Source organism: Pezoporus occidentalis, unplaced genomic scaffold, assembly GCF_034315485.1.
Source record: "Pezoporus occidentalis ecotype Australia unplaced genomic scaffold, CSIRO_AGI_Poc_V1 ctg211, whole genome shotgun sequence".
Lineage (NCBI taxonomy): Eukaryota > Metazoa > Chordata > Aves > Psittaciformes > Psittacidae > Pezoporus > Pezoporus occidentalis.
In genome coordinates this window covers 1,000,333-1,022,500 of record NW_026913976.1, presented here as the reverse complement: position 1 = coordinate 1,022,500, position 22,168 = coordinate 1,000,333, and the positions used below count along the sequence as shown (strand labels likewise).

The following is a 22,168-nucleotide window of genomic DNA, read 5'->3' as shown; positions in this document are numbered from 1 at the left end:
TCGCGACTGCCGGGCCTCAAAAGAACGCTCTCTCAAGCACAAAAGTAAGTTGTCAGGAGTGGGATTCGAACCCACGCCTCCAGGGGAGACTGCGACCTGAACGCAGCGCCTTAGACCGCTCGGCCATCCTGACAGCTGCGAGAGCTGCTCAGCAGGCCGGATTCGGCTCTGCCGCAGAACGGGCCCGCCAGAACCCCGAAAATCCTTACTCCCTACCACTGCAGTTAACTCTGAGGAGGTGCAGTGGGGTTTGTCCTGCTTTACTTCTAACCAGCCTGCAGACGATTTGACAACAGTGAGAGGCAAAGCAAGACTGCTTTTTGACAAGGGAGCAGAAAAAGGACGTCAAGTGCATGTGATAAGACAAAGGGAAATGGCTAAAAGAGGTAGATTTACATTAGATATTAGGAAGAAATTCTTCATTGTGAGGATGGCCCTAGTTGGCACAAGATGTCCAGAGAAGCTGTGGCTGCCCCATCCCTGGCAGTGTTCAAGGCCAGGTTGGAGGGGTCTTGGAGCAGCCTGGTCTAGTGGAAGGTGTCTCTGTTCCTGGCAGGAGTTTGGAACTGGATGAGCTTTAAGGTGCTTTTCAACCCAAACCATGCTGTGATTCTGGGAGGGGGGCAAATCACAAAAAAAAAAAAAAAAAAAAAAAAAATCACAAAAATCCCCATGAACTTCCCTTCCCCCTGTTTAGTTTATAGTGAAGTTTCTGTTCCATAAAGAAATGAAGCCTTAATGTTTTTGTGTCACAGTGAGATGCAAACAGCTGGTGCCACATGGGCTAACATTATTTAGTAGTATTTTGAGATGCATTTTTGCTCAGTTCTGAAGGTAACAGTGCAAACCAAAGTCCAACCACTTCTCCCCCCCACCTTAGTTTAAAAATTTGACCTTGAATACCAAAGCCACATATTCTTCATTCACTTCTCTCGGCTGCATTAATTTGCCATTTCAGAAGATGGTTCCTAGAGGACCTTCAGCTTGAGCATTTCTCTGAACTAAGCTGAATGTCACTTCCTATCTCATTGGCTATTTGGGTTTCCTAAGAAAGGCTGAAGCCCTTTCCAGGAGAGAACTTAATACAAACAGAAAAAGGTTAAGCCCCATGGCAATATCAGCTACCAGTATAACTGTTTGGTTACTAACAGTTACGCTGCTGTAACTGAGTAATTGAGACTACAGTTACATTCAGCCAAATGAAGACACACAGAACAAAGGGATAATGTGTACAAGAGATGGATTTAAACTGTATTTAGTAATATAACTTAAAGAGGAAAACCTGCTAGGTGAGCAGTAGCTCCAAGGAAAGCAAGAGGAGCTCAGACCAGAGTGCATGTGAACTCCTGAGAAGAAACTATAACCCAAGTTCTGCTCATGTAAATGTACAAACCAAAATAACTTCTGAAAATTAGTCCATGGCTTCCTGTTCGTGGAAGCAAACAGAATGTCCTGATGTTTTCCAGAAAAGGAGTCACAAGGCAAATGAGCAGCATGTGCTGTGTTCTCCAAGCAGATCTTACAGTTAAATTGCTCAAGTTGCACAGCCTTGTTTGGCTCTGAGAGCTACTCAACACTTGCACCATGGCTGAATTTATGAATGAAAGCACATAGAAAAATGCAAATTACTATTTTTGTGTTCCCTGACTCCTGTATCTGTGCTATAAATTGCAATAATACCACAGCTTCACTTGCACATCATGTCAAGGCAGGTAAGAAATGACTAACAGCCATACCATCCTCTACTGGGACACTGTTGTACGAACAGGAACCACTGACCTGCAAATAGATCTCTCCTTCACTCAAAAGGCCACTGAACCTTATTCCTGACCATACAGGAAACAACATCTAGTTTCTTATCAACAACCTAATTTCAGTATTAAAACAAACTCCTGAGGTTGGTAACTTCTCTTTCAGTTACAAAGTTAGTAGCTATTTTATTTAGTTATTTTATTTACAGTTACAAATATGTCATTTATTTTGATAAAATAACTACCATTTAAACCAGGAGTCCTTTGCTGAAGTCTGCACCATTGCCTGTAGGTATAAAATTTCTTTCCATTGTGTATTGTAAAGGATAATTAGATGCCGAAGAGAATTCTGAGGTCAGCCAGAGTGAGCTGAGTGATGGTCTCCCCTTTGCCAGACAGCACCTGCTGGGCAAGAACTTTCTTCCTCTTCTGAAGCTGTATGATCTTTTCTTCTACCGTTCCTTCACAGACAAACCTAAAAACACCCCAAACTCCACATCACCCCAACTGCTAAGAAAAAGGTGTCAGCAATGTATAAGCACTTCCCCAGTAAGTTTCCAAAGACCCGTCTTATTTAAAAATTCACTGCCTATTCTGTCTGACTGCCAAAATATACCCATGTACAGAAAACAGCTGTTCTCACATCCACATGGTAGAGCATTTAAAATTACAGTCTGATGCACTTTAGGCCTTAACTTTGGTCACCTGAAGCAGTAGTAATTCTGTGATAAAATCCTGTAATGACTGTTTGATAACTGATGGCACCAATTACACTAAAAGCATTGTACACAGAATAGTATTTTAGATTCCAGTTTCTTTTAATTTGCTGTGTATTTACAATAACTAAGCTAGCCTTTTGGTACTTACAAGTAAAGAGGCAAAGGTAGCTTTTAGAAACAGCATATAATTAGAAGTGCTCTCTATGTTCATGTTAGTGATGTTAGAAAGGTCAAGGATAAGCGAGCACAGTGAAAAAAAAATCTCCACTTGGTAAGAGGAAAGAAATGTTTTTTTTTTTCCACTGGAACAAACAAGACATTCCCACTAAATCACAGGCTGGAAAACAATAAACCACGGCTAGCTATCAGGACAGCCAACATGCAGGCTAGTACCACAGAGAAACATTTTCATGTGGTCTCTCTCAGTATCCCCATCAGACTTTATTCCTAGATCTAAGTAAAGAAGCAAGCTCCAAACCAAGTCCCTGTCTCACCAGCTAAGGCTCAAACAGTACATGAGCAGCAACAGCCTCATTTACTACTAAGGAAAATCCTGACCTGTGTATCACAACATCCTTCTGCTGCCCCACTCGGTAAATGCGGTCACAAGCCTGGTCCTCGAGAGCAGGATTCCTGCAAGACAAAGAAAAAACACCAAAAAACTTAAGGGCTTATGCTCAGGAATAACTGAAATATCAAAGCCTCTATGCTTGCCTCATTTGCCTGCTTCCAGAGCATCCCATTTTCTTCCTCTGTAGAACTAAAACTGCTCCCATGTTACCTTAGGTTTGGTAGTCTGATTGCCAATATTCACCCTGACTGTATTTTCCTTTGCCCTTGGTAGAAGTATGCTATAATTCCACACTAAGTCAGCTGTATGCATCAGACCACTGTTCTGTGTAGCCCCATATTCTGGCCAATAGTTTTTGGAAAAAGCTGAGTAGCTGGTGAGGAAAGAGGAGAGTGAAGCAGAAAGGCAAACTCCATGAAAGGCCTTCACTCAAGATTATTTACACAGGAAATGGTTCTCTTTGACAGTTACAGGGTGATTCTGACTTTGATTAGGAGCTCTGATGCACTCCTTCCATTGCCCTTTAAAATCCCAAAGTACACTAGTTATGCCCAATTACTGACTACGCTCAACAGAATCAATTTGTTTCAAGAGAAATTCCCTGGGGAATTTCTGTACCATTTTCATTACTGTAAGAAATTAAGCCAGGGACTGCCAAGTCCCCAGTATCCTTTTGTGATACAGCCCGCATACTTGATTCTTTAGACTGTTGTTACCCTCCGAATTTTTTTACCCCTGCAGAACTGCATTTCATGGTGGCAAGCAATGGACTAACAAATCAGAGTGTCTTGGAAGAAAGCTGTAGTAAAAACACTTCTCTGCAACTAATCACTCTCAGCCAAATGCTTCCAACCCAGTTGTATCAGACATTACAATACACATGGTGAGGATACAGGCAGCATGCCCTACATGTCTCCTCCTAGATGGAACTTTCATTTCTCTTTACCAGTGCATGTCAAGAAGAAAGAGGTGGTTTCCTCCAGTCAAGTTCAAGCCAACGCCTCCAGCCAGCAATGAGACCAACATTACCTTCAAAGGCCAAATGACAGTTAAGAAGCCCGTTTTCATAAAAGTAATGTTTCATATACTCCACATACTACATTTGATCCAAACAGTCTGTTTATCATATTTATATTACATTTGTATATTTATTATGCATTTGGGAGCTTGCCAGACATTACTTGATGAGGCATAAAAGCTTGGACAAGCAAATTATGGCTCAGAGAGGCCAGCCTACCATTCCATACATGTATTATTGATACATTTTTACAGACTAGAGAAAGGACTGAAAAGTTCAGACTGTCTATGTCCTGCTCATGTGACCAGCCTCTCTGATGACAGCCTGTTGCCAACAATGGGATCAGTCAGCACCAACCCTGAATTAACAATAATGATTATTCTAACCAAGGCAACTAGACTGAAACAGCCTATTACTCCTTTCACTTTGTTTCCACGTAACCTACTTACTATTTAGAAAAAGATGAGTGCCTGGGAATTAATGGGATATAGCAGATGGTTAATTTAGAGAAGATTTCTTGTACAGCAGGAAAAGAAGTCAATTAAGGACAGAGACACTTACTATATATGTATTTATTCCTCGATTTTATGTCATGGTACCTTAAAACTCTGATCTTATTTAAGGGGTTAGCTATTCATATAGCTGGCAATAATCTCCCTTTGTTTAAGTTCAAAGCTAGAAGGAGAAACATCTGTTTTGTAGATAGCAGCTTGTTCAAGAAATCGAGCAAAGAAAACAAGCTAAAGCACCACATTCTTCCCTTTCAGTCACAGATCCATCCTCAGAGGAGACAGTCTGTCCTGCCTCAATCACAGGAACATCAATGTCTAAATGAAGTGATTAATACAATGATTAAGTATGAACAATTAATTTGGATTCAGATGTGTTTAGTCATGTGTTAAGAGGTCCAAATGAAAGTAGATTCCAGTAAATGGAATTATAAAGTCAGCTATCACAGCTGCTCATAACAGTGCTAGTAACCGTTTCTCTACCCTGGTTTCATACCTGAGGCCCTTTGGGATTGTTATTGAACTCTTCTACCACATCCATTCTCTGTTTAGGCTTGACAGAGCCATCCACTGTTGCATACTGCAGCCCTCGTTGCTGGAGGTGCACAGCCACAACTTTCAACATACTTGTCCACTGAGAGACAACAACACTGGAGTGAGAGAAAAGGAAGTAAGTTTTGTGTATACTGTAACAGTTTGGTTATTGCAGTGTCTCAACCAAGACAAAGGATTCATGCACTCTTCACATGGTGAACAGTCCCTTCCCAATTCAGAAAAAGATTCACCTATAGGTGTAGTGGTAAAACCTGCTGTGGAAGGTTCACCCACTCAATAAACTTCAGACAAATTAGGTCTATAACTTTCACTTCTGGTTTTGGATTCTACATTGCCACCTACCAATCACAATTCTGAGTTTTTTCTGCAAAATGAATCAATAGCAACACCAAACTTGAAGTCCCCTGGGTTTGTCATTCCCCACACTCTTTGGATTAAACAGCAGTAATTTGTTCAAGAGCTTCTTGGTAGGGAATAAAAATAAACTTGGGTGTTTCCATCCTTATAGTGGGCATGCCTTCTGGACGACTTTAGAAAAAAAGCTTTCTACATACGGTACAACTCTGGAGCTGCCCAAGAACAGGACTTCCCCTTTCAGTCCACCCCCAGAATAACACAGCCACACACCTGTAAGCACATCCTTCTACACAGTTTAACACAAGGGGAAAAAAACTAATACTGCAGTCTGGTGTGGAGCAAAGAGACAGAACTTGCACGAGAGCTGCAGGACTTCAGAAACATTTAAGTCCTCTATCAATGCATTCCTTTATTTTAAACAGGTTCAGTTTTAACCACTTTATTCCCCCACTTTTTCTGGGTCATGGGTGGGCTGCAGAGGTGAGGGCAATTATTTTTCAACACAAATTATTCCCAGTTTTGGTTCTGGAGAATAGTCCTCCTGGGCCTCAAGGCCTGAGATTGCTCACATGTTCACTTATATTACACTTACCTACGTCTTAAACTACCCTCTATGGTCTTAGTTTTTTTTTTTCCTCCCCTCAAAATCTTTCAGCTACTGCCACCATTTTACCATACCAGGAGTTTCATATTCAATTAATTTAAACTATTTCTGCTACTGTCAAGAGACAAGCTTCTCTCAATCACTGTGACTAAAGAAAACTACATGCTTACTAACCTCTTCTGAGACTTGGAGTGAATAGTTTTCAGTTCAGCCAAGAGGTGAGCTATCTGCAGGAAAAAAAAGTTAGTCTGTTTGCTGTCATAACCCAGCTCATGCTTGGCTACTCTGCATTAAAATAGGAAGCAATCAAAATAACTTTTCAACTGGCATTTCTTCTGTGCTCAGACTTGCAACATATTTTAATAGTCACTAATAAGAACACTCCTACCATTGTAAACAGGGTTAAGAAATCAAATCATACAAGCATGTTTTACAGATCCCAACCTTCCTGTGAGAAGCAAGGTTACTCCCACCTCTCCACTTTCTGCCATCCCATTTTTCTCTAAGTCTTCACAAGAATCAGGAACTCACATGGATGCTTTTCTAAACTTATGTGAATCCGGTGCTCCAGATTTTCACTGACACTTTTTCAGCACTGCCAGATTCTCACAGCTTCATTAGAAGTACCCAGCAACACCTGATAAATTGAAGTCTTCCCAGAAGCAGCTCAGCAGACCATCGATCTACTCACCTTATTTCAGCCTGATTTGTAATTAGGAAGGTGTGACTATTCATTAACAATTTAAAAGGCAAAGTGCTGAAATCCAAGCTTCTCAAGGAAGGTAGGAAAGCCACAACCAGGATACCTTGGTGCTCTCCCTGGTGATTTCAAACATATCTGTTTGAAAAGCTGTGCCACTGAGGTAGACTGTCGACTTGGAATCAGCAGTCTGGAGCTCAGACAGGGTCAAAGCACTAAGCTGTTCCTCAATGGAGAGGGAAAGGCCTTCACTGTTCAAGTTAGCTTGGTCCAGAGCCTGGGGGAAAGAAAGCAATATGGTTATAAGGGATTACAGTCAAGGCTGAGATCAAATTCAGTATTGATCCACAGTCTGCATGTTTGCTGAGGAGAGTATGTTTGAAGAAAGTTATCAATATAAAGACAGGATGATATGAAGACAGAACAACAGTCTCTGTGGCCCCTTATTCTGCCCCAGGAAGGGGCAGTGTAGGGAAAGCATGTGAGCTCAGCCATTTTTTGTGGTCCAGTCTCCTAGATTCCCCCTTCCACACCATTTAACTATCGCAGGATTAAAGATGTCAGAAGATAAATACCTGCCTGTTCCTGTAGTATCTGGACTTATTTTACAGCTTTTTTATATAACATAGCAAGAATTTCTGAAAGATTGATCCCCTTCATGCAAGGCAGCTTCAGTCAAGGCACTTACAGAAATTTCCAACACACAAGCCTTTGAAACAGGCTACACTTGTGGACTTACACACTTTTCAAGAGTAGGTTAGGAGCAAGACTTCCTCTTTGCCATTAATTTTTTTTTTTTTTTTAAATTTGATTAAAGGTATTTCCCAAGACACAGCTGCCCACATAGATTATGCTGGGGAACTCATGTAGGAACAATGCTGGGGAACAATGTAGGAAGTATGCCTATGTCTACAGGGGTACGATATAATAGGCATCTCAGAAACATGGTGGGATGGCTCCTATGACTGGAGTGTTGGAATGGAAGGTTACAGGCTTTTTAGAAAAGACAGGCCTGGCAGGCGGGCAGGGGGAGTTGCCCTTTATGTCAGGGACAGGCCAGAGTGTATGGAACCAGGTGAGCACGGGCACAGGTGATCAGTTTAACTGAGTTTGTGGGTCAGGGTTAAAGGGAATATAGCTATGGAAGACATTACTGTGGGGATCTGTTACAGACCACCTGATCATGGAGAACCTGTGGATGAAGCACTCTATAGACAGATAGGAAAAGCCTCACGCTCACAGGACCTTGTTCTCATGGGTGACTTCAACCACCCTGACATCTGTTGGAAGGACGGTATGGCCCGGCACAAGCAATCCAGGAGGTTCCTCGATTGTGTGGAAGACAACTTCCTTCTGCAAGTAACAGAGGAGCCAACAAGGAGAGGTGCTATGCTTGACCTCATGCTCACCAACAGGGAAGGGCTGGTTGGAAATGTGATGCTCCAGGGCAGCCTTGGACGCAGCGATCAGGAGATGGTTGAATTTGAGATCCTCAGGACAGTGAGAAGAGTGTGCAGCAAGCTCACTGCCCTGAACTTCAAGAGAGCAGACTTTGGCCTCTTCAGGAACCTGCTTAGTAAGGTTCCATGGGATACAGCCCTAGAGGGCAGGGGGGCCCAAGACTCTTGGTTGATATTCAAGGATCACCTGCTACAAGCTCAGGAGTGCTGCATCCCAACTAGAAGGAAGTGCAGCAGGAAGGCCAGGAGACCTCCTTGGATGGATAAGGAGCTGCTGCGGAAAATTCAAATGAAAAAAGAGGCTTATAACAAGTGGAAGCAAGGACAGGAGGCCTGGGAAGAGTACAGGGATGCTGCCCGTGAAGCCAGGGACCAGGTTAGGAAAGCTAAGGCCCAGTTAGAATTAAACTTGGCTAGGGATATTAAGGATAACAGGAAGGGATTCTACAGGTACATAGCAAAAAAAAACAGACTAGGGACAACGTAGGCCCCCTCAGGAAGCTCTCGGGAGAACTGGCTACACAGGATTTGGAGAAGGCTGAGGTTCTGAATGACTTCTTTGCCTCAGTCTTCACTGCCAAAGGCTCTGACCAAACCACCCAAGTCTTGGAAGGCAGATGCAGGGACTGTGAGAATGAAGACCTTGCGCCCACTGTAGGAGAGGATCTGGTTCGAGACCCTCTTAAGAACCTGAACATGCACAAGTGCATGGGTCCTGATGAAATCCATCTGTGGGTCCTGAAGGAGCTGGAGAATGAAGTTGCTAAGCTGCTGGCCATCATATTTGAGAAATCATGGCAGTCAGGTGAAGTTCCCAGTGACTGGAAAAAGGGAAATATAACCCCCATTTTCAAGAAGGGGACACTGGATGACTCAGGGAATTACAGACCAGTCAGTCTCACCTCTGTGCCTGGCAAAATCTTGGAGCAGATTCTCCTGAAAGGCACGCTAAGGCACATGAAAAACAACAAGGTGCTTGGTGACAGCCAGCATGGCTTCACTAACGGGAAATCCTGCCTGACCAATTTGGTGGCCTTCTACGATAGGGCTACAGAACTGATGGACAGGGGTAGAGCAGTTGATGTCATCTACCTGGACAGCGTTCGACACTGTCCCACATGACATCCTTGTCTCTAAATTGGAGAGACATCAATTTGATGGATGGACCACTCTGTGGATAAAGAACTGGCTGGATGGCCGCACACAAAGAGTTGTGGTCAATGGCTCAATGTCCGGCTGGAGACCAGTAATGAGTGGTGTCCCTCAGGGATCGGTGTTGGGACCAGTCTTGTTTAACATCTTCATCACTGACATGGACAGTGGGATTGAGTGCGCCCTCAGCAAGTTGGCCAAGGACACCAAGCTGTGTGGTTCGGTTGATACCCTGGAGGGAAGGAATGAAATCCAGAGGGACCTTGACACTCTTGTGAGGTGGGGTGATGCCAACCTCATGAGGTTTAACCATGACAAGTGCAAGGTCCTACACCTGGGTCGGAGCAATCCCAGGCACAGCTACAGGTTGGGCAGAGAAGAGATTCAGAGCAGCCCTGCAGAGAAGGACTTGGGGGTGCTGGTTGATGAGAAAATGAACATGAGCTGGCAGTGTGTGCTTGCAGCCCAGAAAGCCAACTGTATGCTGGACTGCATCAAAAGGAGCATGACCAGCAGGTCGAAGGAGGTGATCCTGCCCCTTTATTCTGCTCTTGTGAGACCTCACCTGGAGTATTGTGTGCAGTTCTGGTGTCCTCAACATAAAAAGGACATGGAACTGTTGGAACAGGTCCAGAGAAGGGCCACGAGGATGATCAGGGGACTGGAGCACCTCCCATATGAAGATAGGTTGAGAAAGTTGTGTCTGTTCAGCCTGGAGAAGAGAAGGCTGCGTGGAGACCTCATAGCAGCCTTCCAGTATCTGAAGGGGGCCTGTAGGGATGCTGGGGAGGGACTCTTCATTAGGGACTGGAGCGATAGGACAAGGGGTAATGGGTTAAAACTTAAACAGGGGAAGTTTAGATTGGATATAAGGAGGAAATTCTTTCCTGTTAGGTGGTGAGGCACTGGATTAGGTTGCCCAGGGAGGTTGTGAATGCTCCATCCCTGGCAGTGTTCAAGACCAGACTGGATGAGGCCTTGGGTGAGATGGTTTAGTGTGAGGTGTCCCTGGCTCATGGCAGGGGAGCTGGAACTTGATGATCTTAAGGTCCTTTCCAACCCTAACTATTCTATGATTCTATGCCCATCTAAAAACCTCTCAGATTGTAAAATACAGTCCTAGAAATGGCTCAGTTCATCCACCCCTAGCTTTGAGATCAAGTAAGGGTGTTACAAAGTCTGTTAACTTACATGAACACTTAAAAAAAAAAAGTCCACAAAAGAACCCCACACGACTAAAATACAATGTAATTACCACTTTCAGTAAGGAGAGATGGCAGCAGCACTGACGGAGCCTCAACAACATGGACAAGATGTGGACAGTACTTGATACCTCGGAGGCACTTTGGGAGTCTGCTAGAAATGCCTTTTGACTGAGCCCAAACTCCTGTGCAACTGCCAAAGAAGGAAGACAAAATATTAAGAGCTCTTGAAGTAATTTCCAAGCACTGCCCAGCCACCTCCAGCAAGGGCTCCATCAGTAAGATAACCAACAGGCAAGCAAATACCCAATTTAACTAGGAACCCATGAAACCCCACAAAAAAACAAACAAAGAAACCAAAACAAACCAACCAGACAAAATCCACAACACAAATCAGAGTGCCACATACCTTATACTAATACTGACATCTCTTCTTTGAGCAATTAGACCTTTATTTCAATGGAGAATTTTAGACACAGGGAGATTAAGATTTGCCCAGAGTCACAGCAGTGGGAACAGACTTTTGGAATACTATAGTAGGATTCTTTGTAACATCAGGGGAGTATATTTTAAAGAATTTCTAAGTCCTGACCCCACATGGTCAATTCCATTCTCCCTCCTTAATTGCGCACTTAAGGGTCACTTCTGCAAATGTTTTCAGAGGATGGTGTGCTCAAACCTTTCTCAAATGGGTTACCACTAGCATACTCTCTGTCTTCATTTTTCTGCTCTTGTCTCTTTAGGTAGGATTGTAGTGTTGACCTGAAAAAACAGGCAAAGACTGTGGGATTTACTGCAGGAAAAAAGGCAAGAGGGACCTGAGCTTGAACAAGCAAGCTGAAGGCACATTAAGGTAAGAAAGGTTGCATTAATCATTTAGTTACAAAATTATCACACACACACCCTCCTCCCCAGTTTTGTTTAACTTGAATACAATCAAAACCACATCCATTTGGAAACTGCAAGAGGAAACAAGTCTGCTTACTGGAATACCTTAAATATAATAGGAGCCAGGGCTCAATGGGTAACTTTCTTCATAACAAAGGGACATCTTTAAATGTGTATTTAAAAGCAAGGAAGACTTTTTACAGCAATACTGTTGAGAGAGACATGAGGAAAACACGCAGTGACAATGGCTTGCATTACAGCCATCTAGAAAGGCCAGCATAATTTCCAATTGCATGCATATCACAGGACAAAGAAGATAAATTCTCCCCTTCACAAGTACCGCACATCATCATTTAATAATTACTGTTGCAGTTTCAAGGCTAGACTGCAAAGCTCATACAAGGCATGAGCATATGAGAGAAAATAAATAAATCAATTTCAACTCTTACCAGAACAAGTGACATATTTTCAAACATGCTTGACAGATAGTCAGCAAGGGGAAAAAAAAACTAATCCAAAAAACCAACCAAACCAGGAATTTGTCCTAAAGCTCATCTGAAGTAGATTTCTCTTTCTGATTTCCTCATACCAGAATAAAGAAAACCACAAAGTACCATATCCCTACCCACATTCATACCTGGATCTTGCAAAGATCACATTGTACACAGACTGCTCCTCTGCTGAAAGTTTTAACTGATGCAACTGTGTGCTACGCTGGGGCAGAGATACCTGAGGTAAAAATACACAGGGTCATATGTATATAGTGCAGAAATCTTACGCAGCATCACAAACGCAATTGCACAATTTAACACAATATCCTGCGTCTCATTACAGGTTTGCTCATTAAAGGTATTTGCATTATCAATTATGACACCACATAGATACAGAACTCCAAGTAGCCTAATTAATACTCAAGATAAAAAACTTTATTCTAAATCATCTGATAACAAAAGGCATGAGCAACTAAGTATGGACTGCCACGTAACTACCAGAGAGGGATTCACTTATTGCACTGTAAAAATAGTTCCCTATTCAGAATCAGACAGTACACCAGAACTACACCATTTAAAGGCTTACAGATAAACTGAGTAGTAGGTCACTGGTGTAACAGACTATTTGTAAAGAGTAATGCAGAAAGCCAATGCCCTGGCACAAACCAGATCTAGGCTAGCTCAGAGACCTAGACTAAATTTCCACTTAAGTGGACATTTACTTGCTGCAATTACTTGACATATTCTTGTCTGCATGTGATTTATAACTAAAAGGTTTTTCTGTGTATTTACACATATTTATATAATTTTATAACTAAAATTATTCTGTGTATTCCTGCTTTCTGGATTAAGCGATTTTAGCACTCCACAGGCATGCATTCCTGTGAAACCAGAGTAGGACAGGAAAACCCACCCATTAACAAATTTACACATATCATAACTAACTGGCTGCTGCAAGGAGAACAATGGAATGGTTGTCTAGTTGTAGAGGGTGAAGTTCTTACCAAGGGCTTGCCAGCTGAATCCAGCTGATACTTAGTTCTCCGTAATAAGAGGCTCCTGGTTAAGAGGGTTAGCCTCTCTCCTCCCTTCTTTGTGTTGTTATCTACCTGGTATTTCCACACTTTGTATTCATCAAAAGGAGAGCAACGTAGAAACCTATGACAGGAAGGAAGTAGACTTCATACCAAGAGAAGAGCTCTTCAGCTGCTCTTGAGTGAGCAGAACAAAATTCCTTGCTATCCAAAACAAACCATTTCCAAATGTAACTGCTAGGAGCAGCAAATAACACTTCTGCTGTAATGGCATTGACACCTTGCTTGTTCAAAAGTCTTACCATCACTAACACTGTGAAAGCATTTTTCCAATTATGTACCCGTCACTTCTTCACTCATTACATCTCAAACATCATCACCAAATGAAGTGTGTATTATGTTGTGGCTTAAGCCCAGCCAGTAACTCGGAACCATGCAGTTGCTTCCTCACTTCCACCCTCTTTCCCCTCTCCCCACCCACCTACTCCCACTGCCTGGTAGGAAGAAAGTTTTTTGCACAAAATTTCTGTTAATATAACTAGTCTCACTACTCCACATCTTAGAAACCTCTCAAACTTAGAACAATTTCAGCACTTCATCAGCAAAGAATTACTGGAATTGGAGCCCTGTCCATGCGTTCACGTGCAGCCAGCTCACCTCAGGAGAGAGTACATGTCCAGTAAGTTGTTCTGTATTGGCGTCCCAGTGACAGCCCATCTGGCACTGGCTCTCAGTTTGCAGACAGCTATAGAAGTTTGAATCTTCGGGTTTTTAATATTGTGAGCTTCATCCAATATAACTCGAGCCCAAGCAACCCTGAGCAGAGGGGAAGAGGGAGATGACTCACTCTGAAAGAAAAAGCAGACTATTTATTAACCCAGAGCAATAACCTTGCTAGGCTGTCTAAGCAGCCACAAACAAAACCTATTTTTCCAGCAAGAAGCCTTTTCCTGATGTTAGGCAGCAATAATCTTGAGCTCTTACTGTCATGTAAGATATGCTTTCAAAAAAAATCATCTCTTCAAAGCTTCCATGAATGTTTATAAACTGAAGAATATAACATGTTTGCCTGTGCTTGATAACAATTTCTGATCTTCTGCTAGTTTTCTTGGTTTTAATATTGTATCACCTCTTTCTTCCCAAGAGGCATTTCAGACTGAACCCAGATCCTGAGTGTGGCAGGTTTCTCGTAGTATAAAGTGATGTTAGTGCTTCAAGCAGCAAAGAACACAGAACATGGGTCTAGAGTTCCTTCAGCCTCACCTCAAGGTGAAACTCCTAAAATGACTTTTAAGTCATTTCACCTATATTCAATATAGCGTATGTTACTACACAACAGGTTTATTGTTTTTCTGCCCTTCATAGCACTTCCTCTCACCACTTAATTTTTATTGTGCAAACTCAACAGGGGACTCATGGAAAAAACCAAATTCAGCCTGCTCACTGTAGAATACACATAAGGCACTACTTGAAACAGTGGTATGCAACACTTCAGAACAAAACATTAAGGCAATCCTCTTATCAGCAGTATGGCTTCTCACCGTCACATCATAGTCCTCTGCAGGGACCTCCCCCTCTTCTTTGCTTGTGGGGACCTCTTTAGAGAGAAGGCTGTAGGTTGTGACAACGACATCATATCCAGAGAGCCTGCATAAAGGGAAAGTAGTAATAAGGAGCAAGAACAAATGAGGAATTCATTTTACAAGACAGACAAAAATGCATACTGAAGGTTTAAGAACAACCCAGTTGTACAACAGCTGAAATGTAGAGTTCCACAGAAAACTGAGTTTCATGGCAATCAACAGAAAAGATACACTGTCCCCATTTTATGCGTACCAGAGGTAGGCACAGCAAGCTCAAGAAGACAGTAAAAGCCAGTGGCACAGAATGCACACCACAGGAAAAGAAGCCACTTAGCATCTGGCACCTAGAAATACTGTTCAGCATGGCCTAAAGTGGTATAGAAAATTTTCTGATTTATACATTAAGCTGATAATTAAAAAAAGTACACCCATAAAGCACAAGCATGGAAGAAACTGCCACAGACAATCTCTGCAAGCAAGAGATGTTTTAGAGAATGTACACTTTTTATTTTCCTCTTTTTCTTATCAGGAACAGCAATAGCCTGCACCAGAAAAACTCACAATGGGTACAGGCCATAATGGTTTTGCTATATACACCTTGACAGCAGACATCAGCCTGACCTTGTGGATCCTCTACATCAGATTCTTTCATCATTCTACAGCCACCAAATTTCAACTTCAATCTAGACAATCTCTTTCTAAAGTAGCATTTTATTATCCTTGGTCATATTTACGGTTTAGCACTTACACCTCAGCATGTTTATCTCTGTTTGGCCCATGGTACAAATAGACCCTCAGTTTGCCAAAGCCCACACGCTTGTCAATCTCTTTCTTCCAGTGATGGATCAAGGATGAAGGACAAATTATTAAAGTGCTGCAGGAAGGGATAACAGTGGAATCTGCAGGGAAATATTGCAGACAGGTTTCAATGTCTTCACATTAGACTACAACAATTAAGAAGATTGGTCCACTTTTCCTGTGACTACAGTCTGTGTAGCAGAGATCTCTACAGTTCATTCTTGGGAACTGTTGGTTCCGGGTGGAAAAAACTTTACTTAAAACACTAATGCCTCGCTTGTGGTCCAGAGTATCTGTCCACCTCCTTTGGATAAGCTGAAAGGTTAGAATTCAGGAACTAACCCTGATCTCTCCTGAGAATATAGTACCAAATAAAGTCTTCTTTCCTGACCTAGAAGACTGAGATGTTACTGGTTTGAGCCATACAGGAAAACCAAACACACAGTGAGTAAACTGTGGCAAGATATGAAAAAGTAGTCCAACCAGTTTCAGAAGGATGGAGACACTAACAGGTTGTGAACACAGAAACAATACTCTTTAAAAACTCTCACATCCCTTATCTCTACAGACAAGACAAAAATAATATTATGGGGGGACTGGGGAATGGGTGGAATCAGTCACAGGGAAGTGAGCAGTAACTAATTTAAGTCCCCACAAAAAATATACATGTGTTGAAAAAGCTATGGTTCAGAAAACTGATTGATTAAAAAATGCTTTATATTGTTTGGGGTGTTAATGAGCTGGGAAATCCTACACATCCAAGGGAAGAACAAATGACTGATCAAGAGAAAGGCCTTTCAAGAGAGTGCAGTAAACATGAAGCTCCATAGAATTTTCCTACAGAAGTGAACTGAACACAGGTAATCCTTAACCTATAATACTTCATGATTCAGTGCCATTTGAAATGCCTAAAGTGTGTACTATATGGTGGAAAAAATTCTGTACCATTTTTGGATAGCCATATTTCTAACTTCTCTCTTTTCTCTGTCTTCATCTGCTTCTGGGCCAGAATGAGAGCAATCATTGTTAGAGTCTTCCCCAGGCCCATGTCATCCGCTAGAAAAAGACACAGAGAAATTGTGATGACCTGCAAAAATGAGTCCCCCTAGCTCAGATCTACAATGAAGTAAATACCACAACATACTGGAACTCAGGAAATTAAAATATACATATACAGGGTATCATTTTGGAATGGATTAATAGCAGTAATCAATCAAAGGGCACATTAAAACAAGCTCTTTCAACATACCAGCAAAATAACTAGTTATTGGTCTCCAAGTAAGTTATGTGCCAAACTGTTTTTGCCATAAATTTGCCTCCCAAAATCCACTTTCCTGTTCAGTGCTTACCCAGAATTCCTCCACACGGCCTCTGACTTTCTCTCCAGAGTAGCCATGCAAGCGCCTGTTTTTGATGCAGAAGCAGTGGAACCTGAGAAGGCAAGACAGAGGAACTGAAGAAAACACCTTGAAGAGTTCAGACCCTTCTGCGTTCTGTACCAAATTATCCAGCTGAACTGTCCTACTACAGTCTTACTAAACGGAGTTTGCCTACGTGTTCCTCTCCCACATGGACAGGGATATCTTAGGAGTTGTTTATCTTGGGTAAGACATGTATGCTGACCTACTGCTATGGTCAGCAGTACTATAGGTCAGCCTTGCTAGTACTTTATACGCAAACCAATCTCTTGCCTCACAGCGCTCCGAGAGCATGTAAAGGTAGCTCATTCAGGTGGAAAATCCACCCAAGCCTACCTTGCTCATAACAGGCATCACTGTCAAGCAGAGGGATCGAGAACACTTCTTTCTCACCAAGTCCAAGACCTACACTGACTCTTAAAACAAAGCATGAAGGACTGCACACTATCATCACGAGACATTAAATGGCCTTCCCCAGTACTGGAAACGTCTCAAGAGGATCTGACAATGACGCAACACACATACATCACACACCATCTTGCACAGATATGTGCCTTCCAATACCTTGCACATAACCTCAAACTATGGGTTCTCCACCAACTGATAAAAAACTGCTTTTTTGAAGATCAGAACAGACTAACTCTGTAAGCTGTTAGGTTGCATGAACTCAATCACCTGCAACACTTTTTTAAAAGACTTTTTATAGCTCAGTGGGACACCTAACTGGAGAAAAGAACAATAAAAAGGTTCTCAGTCTGTTCCTCATTAGAGGCCTGCCTCTGTTCTGCCAGTCATGTACAAATGGTTGCGAGTTGGTTGTTTTGTCTGAAGCACAACTACTCTATTCAAGCACTAAATACTCTGAAGAAAACCACAGCAAGAGGGTAGAACATTAGTGCAATTCTCATAGATGGAAAGTAATTAAAGCATCTCCTGCCAGCACGATGAAAACTGCAAAGTGCTTCAAAGTGCTAAAGGGCAGGATGCTCTAGGATATCACTCGGATGTGGCACCTCATTCATCAGCATAACATCCTCCATCCATGCCAATTTACCTTCAATCCAGAGGGATCTTCAGCTACTGTCTGATTTTCTGGACAAGATTCTAAAGATTTGTGAAGATGATTAACAGCTTCACTTATGGCACCGTGTACAGTCCTGATTCGGGCTTCTGTCATTATTCCTCCATACAGATTTTGCATACCAGAGTTCACTGTAAAGATACAGTATTACGCATGAGATGTGTTTACACAGCTAGCTTCCCAAACAGATCTTTCATCTCCAAGATTGACCTCAGTGGCTACAGGGGCCCAGTGGGCAGTACGCAGCTCACAGTAACAGAAGAGGTTTAGTATTCTCACACATATCCACAAGTTGCAGGTTATTTTAGAAATAGTTCTCACCAGTGTTTTCTTTAATCAAAAAGTCTTTCTGTACTTACTTCGAAAACTGTGGCCGTAATATTCACTGGAACCCAAAGCAGCAGCAGCAGAGGGGTGACCGTGTGAGCCTGAAGGGGTCCTTGCTGTAGGATTCTGGAGCGGTAGTGGTGTTACCAACTTTGTACCACCTGGCCTGCCAAATGGGTTAGGCAAAGATTCCTCACAGCAGCTGCTGCTTGTGCTTTTCTCCCCTTCAGAAGAGAGGAATCACAGGTTGGCAAGGTTGCACAATGGACTTCGGAGCCTTCTGTTACAGCTCAGAGAACTGCCTCCCCCCCTCCCCAATAATCTGCTTGCAAAGTATTATTAAGTGGTCCCATGGATTTACCAGGGTAGCAGGTTATCGTATCACTCGAGCCATTGCAACTACTACCAGGCCTTATCTACTGTTAGCCTGCTCCTACATGGCAGGCAATGCAGTTCTGCTCAAGCCTGAATGTGTGATTTATACCGACACTGTTAACTTTGCAACTGTGACCAGGTTAGTGGAAACACAAGGTCAATTCTGTACGCTGTTCCCACAGGGCTTAGATGTTTTTAAAAGGTATTTCTCATCAACGTTTTGGTCAAAAAACCCTTTCAAAATATCCAAGAAGAATAAACAGACCAAGAACTCAGGAGCTTTTATCTCCTTCCTGGAAAAGTCTGTCTTGCTTAAAAAAAGATATGGTACAAGGCATTGGGACTGCTTGCTGTGTGGTGGCCCTCGAGTTACTGCTTCCTTGCTAGAGATCTTCAGTTTCCAGAGTTATCAAAGTATCTTTTCATCAACACAACTGATACTATGATCACAAAGTAACTGTCTTGTTGAGGTGATCATACAGGTCAAAATGTCTTTCTTCCACAGATGATTAATACTAGTTAATAGAATTGGGAAATCACTTTATAGGAATGGCATACTGGAAGCTGCTATCTTGTATCTGAAACGTTCAGACACAGCAGCCAAAACATGCATAACCAGCATTGTTTCACTCTGCAACAAAGAGGAAGTTAACACTTCACTGGCAAGTTCTCAGAGGGACATCTGCCACAATCATGTAGCCAAAGGTAGAAAAAGAACTAGCCCTGGGTCTTAACTATGGAAGGAAACTCTTCTGGGAAGCCATCACACTTCAGGGGAAAGGCCTAAGTTGTTCCATTCATCCTCTCCCAGACACACACTTTGCAACTAACACTTCTCACCTTCAGTGAATCTCAACATATAAACTTTATATAGAGCACATGCCATATATAAGTTTACCCTGTATTTCCTCAATAACAACTATATTAATAATATATATTAATAATAACTGTTTTGCAAAGTTCTGGGGAAAAAAAAAGCATAAATTTAGCCCTAATTTCCAGTAGTACCTGCTAGCGAAACATTAAGAGCACTAAGCGCAGCTTCCAAATCCTGCACTTGCTTTAGTAACCGTTCCCCTTTATCTGGCAGCAGCTGAATGTTCACTGTAGCCAACGTACTCTGCAAAACACAGAAGAATCCAAAAGCCGAGTGTGCTTTCTGCCAACAGAGAACAATCAGGTCAGAATAACAGGTGCAATAAATTACCTTCTTCTGCTTCAGCTGGACTACAAGGTGGTTGTGAAGAGCTTTAGGGTCTTTCACATGATGAGATGCTGCAGCTCCTGGCAAAGATGTCCCCTGTATACTCTTTCCTGATTTTTCTGAAGGAATCTCTCTTGACTGCAAACCCTCAACTGATTTTTCAGGTTTACTTTTACCTAATGAGGAGAAAACAAATTCTACATTATCACTGTCACTACCAGAGACTTCATCAGCAGGCTGTCCCAGCCCTGGCCTGACCTGTGCCTTGGGCAGCAATGCCTCTGCTCCTGCCTTGAGGGCAGCATGTTGCAATGCCAGTTGTGGCACTGCTGGACAAATCACACCTGTAGACATCAGTTTCATTTCTCCTTTCTTCCAACTACCGTATTCTTTCTCTCTGGTTTCTTTATCCCCACAGCTTTTTAAGCTTTTCTCTTGAAGCTGCTCCTCCTCTGGAGGGTTGGTGGTTCTGCTTTGCTTTCCAAGACTTGGTGGAAGGGGCTTTGATATCCCGCCTGGCTCTTTCTCCACACACTCTGAAGATTTCTTGGATTCCCTGCCACCACCATCATATTTCTCTTCCTCCAAAAGCATGTTTTTCCCTTTCAAGGTGTCAGAAAGATCAAGTTTAGGTTCAGACACTGTGCTCTCCTTAAGTTCTGGATCACTCCTGTTTCCCTTGGCCTGCTTCTTCTCAGTTTTCAGCCCTTCTAGAGGTTCTTTCTCTATGGAGAAATCAGAGGTTGACTTCTTTTCTTTATGTGACACCAGCACGCTCTCTTTCTCTGCTTTTCCTCCATTTGCTTTACTTTCCTCTCTGTTTCCTTGCTTCATTTGTTTGCAAGATGATGGTTCACAATTCTTGTGTATCACTTTGAAGGGATTCCTGTGCCCACTGGGATTGAAGAGAGCTGCTGTGCTGGGGTGGGATTCTAAGGCTTTTGACACTGTGGTAGCTTTTGGATCCTGCAATATATAAAAGTAAACGCTAACGTGCAAATTATTAAATCCTGCTAACTATACGCACAACCTAATCATCTCAAGCAAGACTTTACAAACATCTTCCTTCCTATCATGTTAACAAGATCAGGATAAACATTTTACAAGGAAAACAAAACAAAACAAAAATACTGTTTTTCTGCTTTCTTTGCCATTTCCATGTTTTGTAGAACCATTTCGTTGCCATGCTGTGTTTTGCAGGACAAAGTCTCAACAGCATCATCCTCAAGAAAAGAGGACAGCCAAAGATCAAACACGAAGGGGTTAAGACTGGAGAACACTTCACACAATTGAGGAGTAAGAGAAGTCTCATCTAGAGGACAGCAGGTGATGCACTTTTCAGCTAGAAAATACAGTCTCTTCCTCTATGTAGTCTCAGAGGTTATTACAGTATACAGAATGAAAAGTCACGCTGGAATAAGCCGATACTATAATACAGAAGAAACATTCATACCTTCCATGGGATGCTTCCACACCACTTCTTCCCATTCAACTTACTTTTAAGGCATCGGTAAAACAACCTGCTAAAGAATAAAACAAAATTTGAACTGCAGGAGCCAGTAAAGAACTGTAAGTGTTTTTTTAAAGTACTTTGCACCAAAACCATCCCAGACAAATCCTCTTGATCTGCACTTTACATTCAGACTTCTCTATAGCAAAAGCCTATAAACACTCACCAAAAGGCTTTTTACAGAAGCATTGTTCTCTGGCTTGGGACCCTAAGAATTTTTAGGGGTTTGGGTTGTTTGGTTTTTAATTTTAGCAATAAAAAAAAATCCAACAGCAAAATAGGCAAAAATATTGTCTATGCTCAGAGCCTCAGAAGTGGCCTATGATTTCAAGGTGTAATGAAACAACTGTTCCTTTAGTTACACTACCCAGGCCACCTCATCTTAAAGTACCTCAGGAACAGAAATACTTTGGAACAGGACTGCCAGTTAAATGCAAGAACTTTGTCAGAATTAAAATCGGTGAATTTGATGTAATCATCATGAATCTTGGATGAACGCAACCACACCGACACGTTCAATTCTGTTAAAAACAAACACATCTGATCACTTATACCACTGAATATAGTTGCTAAAAAAATAGCAAACATTTTGAAACATGCTAAGTGAAGGCCTCAAGGCTGGATGAGCCTATTCAATTTTAGAAGGAAACTGCAAGTCAGCCCCATCAAACAAGTCCAGATGTTCAAACCAGTACAACAAACCCTTGTTTCCACTCAGAAGAACTTACTGGTGTTCATCCGTGTCCCGAACCTGAACCAGGGTCTGCAGCTCCACCACGCAGCCCTCATGGATCAAGCACTGAGAAGGAGGAATACTGAAAAGAGGAAAAAGAAAGGAGGAAGAATAAAGACAAGAGGCAC

The 22,168-nt window shown here is 42.3% G+C and overlaps 1 protein-coding gene and 1 non-coding gene across 6 annotated transcripts in view; both read right to left on the bottom strand.

The window, feature by feature from the left end:
- Positions 1 to 50: 50 nt before the first annotated feature.
- TRNAL-CAG (transfer RNA leucine (anticodon CAG)) lies at positions 51 to 133 on the bottom strand. The gene has a single exon. It is a non-coding gene; the product is annotated as a tRNA-Leu (tRNA).
- Positions 134 to 1,906: 1,773 nt separating this feature from the next.
- TTF2 (transcription termination factor 2) overlaps positions 1,907 to 22,168 on the bottom strand; it is a 21,724-nt gene continuing 1,462 nt past the window's right edge. For 2 of the 5 annotated variants that reach the window (XM_062619502.1, XM_062619504.1), the window contains exons 3-23: positions 22,036 to 22,122; positions 21,251 to 21,320; positions 19,801 to 20,763; positions 19,602 to 19,713; positions 18,251 to 18,442; positions 17,865 to 18,022; positions 16,742 to 16,823; positions 16,338 to 16,448; positions 15,343 to 15,493; positions 14,553 to 14,658; positions 13,669 to 13,859; positions 12,982 to 13,135; positions 12,124 to 12,215; positions 11,278 to 11,360; positions 10,652 to 10,791; positions 6,891 to 7,061; positions 6,259 to 6,311; positions 5,065 to 5,218; positions 3,988 to 4,070; positions 3,029 to 3,103; positions 1,907 to 2,226 (exon numbers count right to left, since the gene is read on the bottom strand). In XM_062619502.1, coding sequence (XP_062475486.1) covers positions 2,082 to 2,226; positions 3,029 to 3,103; positions 3,988 to 4,070; positions 5,065 to 5,218; positions 6,259 to 6,311; positions 6,891 to 7,061; positions 10,652 to 10,791; positions 11,278 to 11,360; positions 12,124 to 12,215; positions 12,982 to 13,135; positions 13,669 to 13,859; positions 14,553 to 14,658; positions 15,343 to 15,493; positions 16,338 to 16,448; positions 16,742 to 16,823; positions 17,865 to 18,022; positions 18,251 to 18,442; positions 19,602 to 19,713; positions 19,801 to 20,763; positions 21,251 to 21,320; positions 22,036 to 22,122 — 3,373 coding nt within the window. In that variant the 3' untranslated portion in view covers positions 1,907 to 2,081. Of the gene's footprint in view, positions 2,227 to 3,028; positions 3,104 to 3,987; positions 4,071 to 5,064; positions 5,219 to 6,258; positions 6,312 to 6,775; positions 7,062 to 10,651; positions 10,792 to 11,277; positions 11,361 to 12,123; positions 12,216 to 12,981; positions 13,136 to 13,668; positions 13,860 to 14,552; positions 14,659 to 15,342; positions 15,494 to 16,337; positions 16,449 to 16,741; positions 16,824 to 17,864; positions 18,023 to 18,250; positions 18,443 to 19,601; positions 19,714 to 19,800; positions 20,764 to 21,250; positions 21,321 to 22,035; positions 22,123 to 22,168 lie in introns of those variants that run through there. The other 3 variants (XM_062619503.1, XM_062619505.1, XR_009964987.1) reach the window with 2 other exon arrangements.